Raw genomic sequence first — 12,239 nt, forward strand, 5'->3', positions numbered from 1 at the left:
TAGTTTTGATAGGATAGTCAAAATCCAGATCAACAAATAGTTTTATCCAGAGCACGCTCCTGAATTTTATTGAAAACTGTGTTTACATTGTTATACGTCAAGGACTTTATAGTAAGGACTTTTATAATTTACTAATGGAACAAATATTGTCTAAAATGTCCCATTAAACAGATGGTTACCTCTTCCGAATTAACCAAGATGAACGTTTCCTGGTGTTAGAACCTCTCCTCTGCTGCCGCTTTGTGGTCTTTCAGAACGCCACACGTTAGTAAACCAAGCAAGCTTTAAGTGTGAATATTTTTTACAAGCTTTTGACAGTCCTGAGAGATGACCCGACAGCATTAACAGTCACCCAAATTGACGCAGACAACTCCATGACTGACAAACACGTTTAATGTGTAAAACTGAACTGCTTTAACACAACTAGGTGGACTTGTAGAAAACAATCCCAGCAATTACAACTGCTTGGGCATAAAACCAGCTTGTAATTATTTACACATTTGTCTGATTTTAAAACCATATAAAAACACTATGAACGTCAGTAATTGATTTAAAAAAAAAAAAAAAAAGTACTTCAGGAACAGGCCACAAGGAAAAAGATAAGTGACAAAGTAAAATGGTCAAAAACGGGTGGGTGGGGGAGCCTGAGTTCAATCAAACTGCAGAGTAGCCGGAGGTTCAATGACTGAAACTTCATGATGCCTAAAAAGAAATCATTTTTAAGAGTCTTCTCAATTATGAAATTTAAAATCACATTTGTGGCACTAACTCTTACTTGGAAGTCTTGTACTTCTCCCTAATGGACTGCTGAGCATGTTGAGGTGCATTTAAGTACATCTGGTGAAGATCGTCCACACATGGCCTCAGGTTCTCCAGAGTATAGCCCGTCTTCTCCACCAGGGACTTGGGCTTCAACAAAAATCAGTTACATGGCATGTGCTACAGCCCAAAGGTTCACGTGAAATCTAACATACCCATGATGCACCAGCGATTGTGTTGTTGGCCAGGATGTAGGCAGCAGCAGCAGTCTGAGAAGGCAGGTACTTCAGGAAGGGGTCAGAATCCACTAGGCTGAGCTCCCCAAGATACTGTTGACAAAACATTTTTTTAATACATGTTGAATTCAAAACCATTCACCGCCATGCAACACTACAGAACTCAGAAGTGTTGATTACCTTATTTCCAGCTCTTCCTTTAGCAAGCAATTGCCATTTCAATTCTTTGAACAGCCATCCATTTCCACTCTGTTTTTTTAATCTAGTATCTAACTCAAGGTATGTGGTCCAGATACAGACCATGACATTTTATGTGGCACGCTAACATCAAGGCATATGAGAGTCATATTTCTTTACTTTCCACAGATACTGCAAGCATTTGTTGCCAACCCCTCATTTAAAAACAACGAAAAACAGTTAGCTGAACAAACATCAATTGTACTAAGGCAAGTCCCACATTAACACAAGTTTAGAGTCATGACACTGAGCCAACTATCAATTCTTTCAGAACCTATTACACTATGCAGTCTGCTAAGTTTGAGATTTATGAAGCCAACAAACAAGGTAACTGCAGCACATGATATGCAGGCAGTCCTGTTGACTTTGGGTTGTCCCTTACATTGTGCACGGTTATATCTGTGACTGAGCACCAGCGAGTGGTGTTGCCGCTAGCTCGGGTAGTCAGTCTGCTTCAAGTGTGACCATACGGTTTGGCAGATTGTTTGAAAGAGACTACCACAAGTTTCTGTTCTTGCAAATTATTCGCTGCAGCAGTTGCTGTGTTCATCCTTGACTGTTGTGAGTCATTCCTGTTTAGCAGCATCAAACTTAGCGCATCTCTGGCTTCTACAGAGTTTTCCTTGCCAGCATGTCCAACTTAGTCTTTCTACATCAAATTGCGCATGCGCGTGCATCTGCAACAAGACATTGACTCGTCATCCGCGTTAAGATGAGATTTTCCTTTAACCTTTTGTCATCAAACTTTCCAAGTTAGCGTCTCGGGGGCCATTTATTTCTCACCATGGAGAGGCTCTCCACCTTCTTGCTGGCAGGGTGGTGCAGCAAGTACTGGGTGAGGAACTGGTTAATGGTGGGTGCCGCCAGATCAAAGGAGAGCACTTTGAGCACCAGCTGCTCCATCCTCAGCACCTGCTTCTTAGTGTAGGTGTCATCTGTGATGTAGACGAACTCCGACACCTCCGGAGGGTAAATCTCCTCGAATTTGCTGCAGCCGTTTGTGAGTGTAAAGCAACGTTACGGGGCGTCGATGGCGACTGAGAGTGTTGAAAGTCAACTTACGAGGCCAGCAGCATGGCGGCGGTGCCCACCAGCTGCAACTTGCCACGTAGCACCGACATGGACGATAGGAAGCGGTCGATGTAATTGACGGCCAGGTAGAGCGTCTCGTTCTGGAGCTTGTACTCTTCACCCACCTCGACCAGCCAGTCCACAAGGATGGCACGCATGCTGTTGGTGATATCAGGCTGCTTTTTCATGTAGCCCGACCGTGGTCGGCACTTAACCTGCAGGATGATTCAGCCACATTTAAAATGTGGCTCCCAAACCTTTGGGCAATTTACTCATTGTATGATTCAGAACTAATTCTGTTGAAAGGATAATTGACTGCCCATCACTGCCAGATATTATAGCATGCCATACGATGTCTCACCTCCATTTCCCGCAAGTATGCATGAATCTCTTCAGCGTATTCGGGCACCTCTCGGACACTGACAGTCTTCTCCTCGCCCTCGACCACAGACATGTCCATGGGAGAGTCTTCGGAAAAATATAGTCATTAGCTCATATTAGGTTTATTAAAAAAAAAAAAAAAAAAAAAAAAAAAAAAAAAAGGGGGGGGGGGGGGGACCTCAACAGTTTCAGTCAAGTCACTAACCAAAACTGATGTCCATAGCTGGTGGTGGGATGTCAAGTGCAGCCAGAGGTTGGCGCAGACTGGCGACTGCATGGTCAATCTTGAGTGGAGAGTCCTCTGCGAGCACCTCAACCTTTGCGGCGGCACCATCGCACGGCTTCTTGACAGGGTCTTTGGAAGGTTGGTCCACATGGATATGGAAAGGAGGTGGCTTGGTGACTTTGTTGATTTCTTCATTTTTACATGACTGCTGCTTTGGGGATTCCTGTGAGCACAATACAGTACAAGTACAGGGCTATTAATGACTTGTCCTATACAGTTAGGCATTGAAAAACTCCTAAACATCCCAAAACAAGTCTAACATTTCTTAATAATGTCATTGGGGAACTCCATGCAAAAAATCCGAAGATGATCCTTTAACCATTTAAGGGCAATTAGCAGCTAATCGTGCAATTTAAATGTGTGAAATAGCTCACAATGTTGCGCAAAGCTAAACATACTAATTTGATTTGCTATGCGGTTCAGATCATGTCATCTACAGACTTATGCTTGAGAGAGGGGAGGGTTAGGCTTAAGATTTATAATTATAACCTACTTTAAGACGGGTTATTTTTTTCGTTTAATAAATAAAAAACAAAGGCATACTTTTAAAGCACACTTGGTTAGTTTGTTTTTAAAGTAGCATGCTGCAAAGCGACTTTGTAAAGAATGGAAGTTAGAAAATGGCGGACTAAAGGGCCAAGGTACCACTGGGGCAATACATTGACACGCTTTGAAAAGGCACCATGCTAGAGTTAAACAGTCATTAATTTAATAATGTCATCTGTGTAACTGACAGTCGACTCGTTTCTTTTTTTAAATGGGTTAAATACAACATATCTAGCTTAGCATACGAGCTAACTAGCTGGTAAAAGGACCTACAGGCGGGTAGAGCTGCTGACCTGACCTGCTTATGAGCGCGCTGGTTGTGGGGTTTGGTCCTCTGGTTGTTCTGCAAGGCGCCCAGCACGGTCCTGGTGGCCGCGGGTTTGGGCGGTATGTTCTCCTGGTTTTCCGAGGCAACTCCCCGGGGCTTCAGCGAACCTCGCAGTCTTGCCAGCATGTTTTCTTGGTTGTGGACGTCGCTGGTTTGGCTACGGTTTGCGCCCGACATGCTTCGAGTTGGCCTCTATTGCACCCCTCAAATTAACAGTTGAGTGCTACAGTTTCTAAAATCCCTCTCTTTGCAACGATATCAAAGCGAAGCTAATGTTAGCTGAGACCTTGTGGAAGATAACAGCGCTCTTTCAACCAAAAGCCAAGTTAGCACTTGAAAGAGGAACGGAACACGTGGAGGGGGGAGCGACAAAACGGGCAAAGATTTTCAACAGATGCAGGACTTTTAGGGTGCCATTACTTCAAGTTCCACCAACCTTCAAGGCAAGCTGACCTGCCGCCCCGATGCTGCTTTCCGTTGCCACACTAACTCTATTGAATTTGCTGTTGCCTTTCTCTCATTCAAGCAGCCCGCGAGGATTGAAACTGACCAATCAGCAGCCGCTTATGCGGTGACGCTCCTTTGTCGACGGCAACCAAGCAGGGACATGTGAGATTGATTGCAAATTCTAAACCGGTTCGAAATTGAACGCAAGCGTTATTTATGTGGAGACTCCTGTTAATTTAAAATACTTAGACTGTATTGATTTCTCTTGAGGAATTGTATTTTTTCCTTCCATAGCCTTAGACAAATGTCGTCACTTTTGGCTTTAGAGATTATGGAGTTTATTTATGATTGCTACATTGTCTAATCAATTAAATCATGTCGCCTTTCCGGTATAAAATGATGATTAGGATTAAGATAAAGAGTATAATATGATGTGGATTAGGGAAAGGCAATTTAAAGGCCACGATTGTTCATGAGTGCTACTTGAGGGGATGGACACTAATGACACTCGACATTTTAAATGTCAATTATTAATATCAGTGCAAATATGTGCCCCATTTTTCATAATACATTGTTTAAAACTGTTGCACTGTTGCAATCCGACAAGAAAAGCTTGAGAGCAACAAAATAAACAACATAGCCACAGCGATTGAAGCAAAGCATATATATATATATATGCACACACACACACACACACACACACACACACACACACACACACACACACACACACCAATATATAAGCATTGGTCCCTGAGTAAGATTGCAGTCCCTTGGACAAAACCAGGTGAAAATCCCTGGATTATAGTGTTATATAGCCTCAGTTTATAATTAGCAAAAAAAGTGAATTTTCCACGATATGTCTATAAGCAATGTGGTAATGGTCAAAATTTCAAATTTGACAGTTTTATTTTGAAATAGTGAATGGGTGGTCAAGAACTGGTCTGGTTGCGGGATAACGAGATTCCAGATTTTAATGGTATTTTTCAAATCAGGGCGCGTTGCAGTTATTAATGAAGATGAACACTAACTTCTCCAAACTCAACTTCATTATTTTAAATCCAAACCACCGATGTGCGTGCACTCGTTGGAGAGCTTTTATTATGAAGGTCCCCAAGCCGCTGACTTGACTTCGTCTTTCCGTGCGGAGGCTGGCCTTGGCCTCACCGCAGTGACATTTCATCTACTAAATATCTTGAGTTAAGGTATGCGAAAATGCACGTGTAGATATTTTGAATTAATTCGAATGACAACTGTCTTCAACTGGGATTGTAATTTATGAGAGTAAAATCTGTCCATCCATCCGTTTTGGTAAAATTAAAATACGAAGATTTGCCATATTCTCGCGTGGTTTTGCATGGTTTCGATTGCTTTGCTCCACGCCCCTTTGAAACTGCCGGAGTTCATCGTCAGATACTTGGGGAGATGAGGTTGACGCGGAATTAATACAATCCCAATAAATAATAATCTTGACTCGAAACGTTCCCGTCAAGATGAAGTAGTGGGATCCATGATAAGGTGAGTCCCCTAAAAAATGTCAGAACGTGTAGAAACGTCACTGATGTTGCTTGAGATGATTTGTTTATCTGCAGCGAGGACTGAAATGGAGGCTGGGGACGAGAGTTAAATGTCGTTGTTTGTGCTATTATGACATATTTGTCGAACATTCGCATCGAAACCAATTTTGATTATGATTCTGTTCACCGTCCAAATTAATTGACAGTATGAGAAAACGTATTTAGGTTATGCTAATGGACTGGTCTTGTGGAGTTTCCAGGAAGAAAGAAAGAAAGATCCCCGGGGGGGAAATCCACACAAATTATTAGAAATCGTGATAAGACTTGAACATGTGAGTCGCAGGGGGATCTATCATATCCCCTCCCAAGGTTAAAGTGGGCAGGATAAAAAAAAAATGTATAATTGATTTTAGAATACAAAATTAAATGTAGGTTCTTAACTACGGAGGACCAAAATTGCCAAAATCAAAAATGAATAAAAGTGAAGCTAGAAAATTGCTTTTATTTTTTATTTGCTTTTCGCTTGGTTTTTATTTTGGCAGTTTTCTTCCTGCAATGCAGAAGTAAATTTTATTTTTGGCCTTTGACCCAACACAAGATGGACATTGTTCTGTTGCTTCCTGCCTAGGTTGGTTGGATGAATGGTTCAAACAATTTCTTTCATTGTCCAGTGTGCAGGTTAAGATCCTTGCTTCATCATAGAAAGCAGATCATCTCCTATTATGGTGTGAATGCTGGGAACATGAAGCTTCCAAAACGCTGGGCAGCACACAGGTGAGGTGCATGAAATTATGTTTTCAGAAAAAAAAAAATCATCTAATTGTTTTATTTGTGACAGGCTACTTCATATACAAATATGTGCCACTAAATAAATGATTCTAAGCTACATATTTTGAGATGACAAATTCAGAATGCTCTGTAGCACATGAATCCAATTTTGACTATATAAGCCGTCTAATGACTTCTTTGTAGACTCTTTCTGCGTAGCGTCCTGTACTTTGCGCTATGCTTACTGTCTGCTGTATGCACACTGGCTCAGTTTTGCTCCTCTTATTTATTGTGTTATTTGTTTATTATTTATTCATCACTCATATTATTTATTTATTATTTATTATTTATTGTTTGTGCCTTCTTGTTTTTATTTGGTGTCGTCTACTTGTATGTCTATCGTGTACTATGTCTCTCAACAGTAATGTTGAATAAGACTAATGTTTATTTCCTCTGTTTTGTGTTTGTCTCTGTGTCCAGACGTGCATATCTATTGGCGGGAATTTTCTGTGTGCTCTGTCTGGTGATCGTTTCATCTCGGTCTGGTAAAGACGCACTTAAACCTCTGGATTGGCATGTCAGCCCCGAGTATAAAAAGGTGAGGATACATTGTTTTTCCTACTCTGTTTTCAAACAGATTTACTTTTATTTACATTAGAAGTAATGAGGGCAACACAATTTCAATGTGTCGCTATCAACGTCCGCCTTGTATGATATCAGACGCATCTCTCTAATTGAAACAGTCACTATCAATGCTGCGACTTTCTGCTTGTCCCATCAGGCGGTACCACCACAAGTAACTTGGATAATTTTGTTTGGAAAAACATGGGTTGGTTAAATAAGGAATGTTTAACCAACCCATGTTTTTACGTGGTCTTGGGACCTGTGTCCCAAGACCTTGTCTCTTGAGATTGTGCAAGTGTTCATCATGTGGTGGCTTCTCGTCATAATTATTTCGTGTTTGTCATTATGGTTGAAATATTTCATGTCACCTATGTTGCAGCTAGTGCACCAAAATGTTTTCAAAGTACTTGAGCGGCAATGTCACCGCGAAAGCACCAGGCAGGGGCTTTTGGCTCGACTACCGGCTTCCAGTCACATGACTCAGCCCTTCCTGTGGAAGGACACACCGCTTTCAAGCGACTTCTTCAAGTACCCACCCCCCTTTGGGTTCAGAGGTCTTCAGGCAAATGTAGCGGCTCTGCTCCAGCAGGTGATGTGTGTCCATAGATTGCAATACGTTCAGTCTGTATTCAGTCTTCAAATATTCCTTACTTGGATATCATCACTGTTTTATGATTAATTATTTCAAACAGCTCCTTGTATTTACTGCACCACTGATATCTGTGGTGAATGACTATGCAGCTGTGTGTCTGTTTTTTTTTTTAAATATTACTTTATTTCCAAAGTTGCCAGAGTCCAACGAAGCACCCTCGTTCAAAAAGGCTCCTGATACATGTCAGCGCTGTGTGGTCATTGGAAATGGAGGGATTTTGAAAGGCATGGAGCTGGGTCCTTTCATTGATCGTTTTGACACCATTATAAGGTTAGTATACGTCCCAGAAAGAATATTCTATAAAAGTATTGTTTACATGGGCATTGTCTAGGCTGTAAGTCATTAAGGTTTATGAAATAATCATTTGCTTGAATTTTGAATTCAGATGAAGACTAAATTCATTTGATTGTCTTGAGCATTTCCTTTGCAATCATCCCTGAGTACATTTACGTGGACATTTTAGTCCACCACTCTAACTCAAAATTTGTGTTGTCCCAGTTCACACTCACGTAAAGGATATCAAATGACCAGTTGTTGTGTTTATTGAGCCCTCTGGATGGCACTCTGCTCACTGTATGGCTGAAAGAACACTGACTTGCCATTTCTTAAGCCCCTTCTTTTGAACCAGCAGTGCCACCTGGATGAGTCCAAAAAATACATCTGGTTCATGAAGCAAATTTGAATCTTAATTTTTCCATCGCCATTTTAAAACCAATACATTTTTTAATTGATTTGTTCCTCATGCAAGACCCTGACTCTTCCTTGTGTCTTGACTACGCCAGGTTGAACAGCGGTCCTCTCGGAGAGTATAGTGTTGACGTAGGGAATCGGACCAGCATCCGGATGAGCTATCCAGAAGGCACGCCCACTCACTGGGTTGACACAGACCCTCAAACAGTATTTGTAGCTGTTGTATATAAAGGCGTAGATGTCAGCTGGATCTCTGCAATGATTAACAAGCTCACTGTGGTGAGGACTATTGGTTTTTTTTCTCTGTCTGTCGGTCAGTCGCTCTGGCGTTCTATTTGATTAGGACCAACCTATTGTCTGTAGATGTACACGTTTTGCTACCAGCGGTTTTGTCTCCTAATGTTTGCAAATGACTCATCATATTTACTGGTTCTAATTCATTATTCATGACAGGAGTCAGTTCATGTTTCGTAAGACAGGTCTCACTTCTTGTGTGAAATGAAGGCGATTTCTTGTTCCATTCAAACTGAACCTTCACACAAGGTTTGGAGGTCCACAAAGACATTTTTGTGCAGTCTTAGATACTGTGGGCAATGTACTAATCGGTCTGTAATATGTCATGGAATGAGAGTCACTTTTGAGAACACGAGCAACAGCAGCTAATTTCCACATCAACGTTACAGCATCTGTGATGAAGAAACTAGAATATGACATGCGCTTTCTGTTGCAGCCATTGTGGGACTGGCTATTCTTCTGGCAGGATGTTGCAGAGGAAATCCCCCTTGAACCCAACAGGTTCAGACTCTTAAATCCACTCCTCATCAGAGAAACAGCGTTAGATTTACTAAAATTCTCCCCACCTACTACACGCTTGTGGGGCTGGGACCAGGTAAGACACTGCATAAAAGTGACACACCAATTATACAGTATAGCGCTGGATTTCTTTTTTTTTTGAAAGGAAGATTAAGACAAGGTGAAGACATCTTAATTAATTTTATGGTACTGTATACATATTAACGAGCCACGACAGCAGGGGTGTCTAAACTTTTTTCCTGCGGGGCCGCATGCAGAAAATGAACATTTATTAACTTTCACATATTAAACATAATACCATCCAGTCAGTCAAGCAATTATACATAATAGTTACTTTGCTTCATCACGGCTTTCGCTTAAATGTGATAAGGCAAATTAATGGCAGGCCACAAATGGACCCCGGGCTGAAGTTTGGTCACCACTGTATTTTAGAAAGTGTCCTTGAGCGGATGTTATGTCTCTAAAACAGACAACAGAGATGAATGAAACAACTTTACTCGTCATTACCTATAAACTAGTTTTCCTGTTAATTAAAGATTAAATCTAGTGGAAATATACCCTACATACGGTATACTTTGGAATATTTTGATTTGAATATAGATAGATATACGTACTCGCTGAGTTGTATCAAATTTTCGAGAATTGCAATAGCCAAAGACATTTTCAATTTCAAAATACACGAATGCACAATGATATACATCTTAATCATTTCCTGAATATAAAGCAGCAGATCATCTCAACATTTTTTGTATTGTTGATAAATTCCCTAAGATCTTGCACACTTATAAAATTCTTGGAATGATATTTAGTGTTTGTTGTCTTGTTCTGCAGAATGTCCCCACCCTGGGCGTCTCTGCATTGGATTTAGCGAGTTTGTTATGTGACGAGGTGAGCCTCGCGGGCTTCGGCTACAACCTCTCCAACGAAAGGAGACCAATGCATTATTATGATCAGCTGCCTATGAGTTACATGGTGTGGCAGGGTATGCACAATGTGAATGAGGAGACCCAAGTCCTTAAAAGTCTCATCAAAGAGGGAACCATCACTGACCTGACAGGGGGTGTTCATTGCTCCTTCTGCCCTTGACTACCTTCAAATCTACAGTCTCCTACAGAAGTACGACTTGAACTTCAAGGTCAATTCTTTTGTCTATATACCAAAGATATTTAGGTTTTAGATCAAAAGGTAAAAAATATGAGACAAAAGTTGACAATTCCTGATTTTGTTTAGTGGCATTCTAGATATAGTCATTCAAGAGAGAGCCCTTTTTCTTGAAAGCCATAGTAATTCAAGAGAGAGCACTTTTTCTTGAAAGCCACCCACTGTTCAAATACTTTTTTTGGGGGGGGGGGGGGGGGTCTGTATATACAGTACTGTCAAGCATTATCTTATAGAACAGTGCTGTGCATGGATAAATATTCGGAAACAGAAATACTAAATGGTTTGTTGAAATATTAAAAAAAAACGTTATACAAGCAAGCATGGGAGAAACATTTAGTACATTTCTGAGAGTGCACTGAAATGAACAAAAATATCATTCCTTACTTTTCTGCTCCTTAGTTTACAGGAATTTTAACCATTTGATCAATTATAAAGTGACCAACGTCTTTTTTTTTTTTTTTCCTGCATATAAAAGTGTTTTATTCCATATGAACACGAACACATTCCTTCATCATATATAGTACTGCTGGCTGCCTATATTTCAAATGTCATATCTGAAGACTAGAATATATTTGAATGTTATTCTATTTAATTTTAGGTTGTAATGAAATATTTGTCTATGGACCGGTATTTGTAATAAATATGAATAGTCGCTGTTTACCTTAACTAAAATGGGGGATTTTTTTTCACAAAGTATATATGCTTTGACGAAGTACAATATTTTTATTGACACTGGACAAATCTGCGAAGCAGATTATAATGTGTAGCTACTGAAAAAGGTGAATTTGTGTTCACCTAAAAATCTGTTAATGAAAATCAAATTTAAAAGCAATCACTTGCTACCATGTGCAGTATGTGTATTTCTCAAAAACAGACATAACTTAGACATCACTACAAGCGTCAGATATTTTACCAGGTTTTTTTTTGTGACATAATTTGCCAATTTGTCAAGTGACACATTTACGTTTCAAGAATCTTTCATAATAGTGCGTAAAAAGCTACAGTAGCTTATCACCTAAAATATGAATTTGTTAATGTATTCATTTCATGTGTTTTTGGGCTTTGACTATTTATAAATTTCGAAAAGATGGCTAGTTTGTGTGCGCACGTTGATAAAATCAAAGCTACCACAAAGCCAAATAGTAGCCTTGTTCTAGTCAGATCAGAAAATGTCCTTGGTCTCAGAAATACCTAGATAAGCATGGAAATAGACTTAGTCCCTTACATGCACTGATTACAATCTATTAATGATGATATGTCTCAAACTGTTTTTTGTTTTTTTTAGCACGTTCTACACTGTCTGTTCTTTTTATCTAAATAAATACATCTAACATGGGAATAAACTTTGGGAATGAATTTTGCTTTTTTTAAATTTAATTTTAGGTAAGTGAACATTGCTTGTTTTGTTAAAAAAGGCCAAATTACACAGGAACCTAGGGCCTATTAAAAAAAACAACCAGTGCTATGTTTGTCTGGAATGTACCGTATCAGAGGTTGGCCCAAATTTGTCAATCGCCACACTGTCCCTTGATGTGCGTCCCTATGAAACAATCAGCAGGAGATGATTGGCCTCTTCCACAGAAAGCAGAAATGTCTGTTGCAATGACTAGGAGTCAGTTTGAGTCCATATCCACTTTTGTCCCGGACTTGGCCCTGGCAAGGATCATCATGTTCCTTGTGATAATGCCTTTGATAAGGTTGCTGAAACTTTGAACCAGTTCAT

At 40.2% G+C, this 12,239-nt stretch overlaps 2 protein-coding genes across 3 annotated transcripts; one reads left to right on the forward strand and one right to left on the reverse strand.

The window, feature by feature from the left end:
* Nucleotides 1–375: 375 nt before the first annotated feature.
* On the reverse strand, nt 376–4,385 carry LOC133161035 (cyclin-A2-like). Its single transcript, XM_061289214.1, has 8 exons — nt 3,815–4,385; nt 2,890–3,133; nt 2,665–2,771; nt 2,295–2,518; nt 2,016–2,220; nt 975–1,088; nt 776–909; nt 376–702 (listed from the first exon to the last, which is right to left on the reverse strand). Exons 1-8 carry the CDS (start codon nt 4,019–4,021, stop codon nt 651–653), a joined length of 1,287 nt encoding a protein of 428 aa, XP_061145198.1. The 5' UTR covers nt 4,022–4,385; the 3' UTR covers nt 376–650.
* Nucleotides 4,386–5,395: 1,010 nt separating this feature from the next.
* LOC133157840 (lactosylceramide alpha-2,3-sialyltransferase-like) lies at nt 5,396–11,859 on the forward strand. Of its 2 annotated transcripts, none has more exons than XM_061284449.1 (8): nt 5,396–5,496; nt 6,480–6,582; nt 7,057–7,174; nt 7,580–7,789; nt 7,986–8,122; nt 8,635–8,821; nt 9,273–9,431; nt 10,187–11,859. In XM_061284449.1, the coding sequence occupies exons 2-8, from the start codon at nt 6,551–6,553 to the stop codon at nt 10,439–10,441; spliced, it is 1,098 nt and encodes a 365-aa protein (XP_061140433.1). In that variant the 5' UTR covers nt 5,396–5,496; nt 6,480–6,550; the 3' UTR covers nt 10,442–11,859. The 2 variants fall into 2 exon arrangements, with proteins under 2 accessions (XP_061140433.1, XP_061140424.1); XM_061284440.1 differs by lacking the exon at nt 5,396–5,496 and adding an exon at nt 5,512–5,809.
* The last annotated feature ends 380 nt before the right edge of the window (nt 11,860–12,239 follow it).

This window comes from Syngnathus typhle, linkage group LG1 (genome assembly GCF_033458585.1).
Source record: "Syngnathus typhle isolate RoL2023-S1 ecotype Sweden linkage group LG1, RoL_Styp_1.0, whole genome shotgun sequence".
Lineage (NCBI taxonomy): Eukaryota > Metazoa > Chordata > Actinopteri > Syngnathiformes > Syngnathidae > Syngnathus > Syngnathus typhle.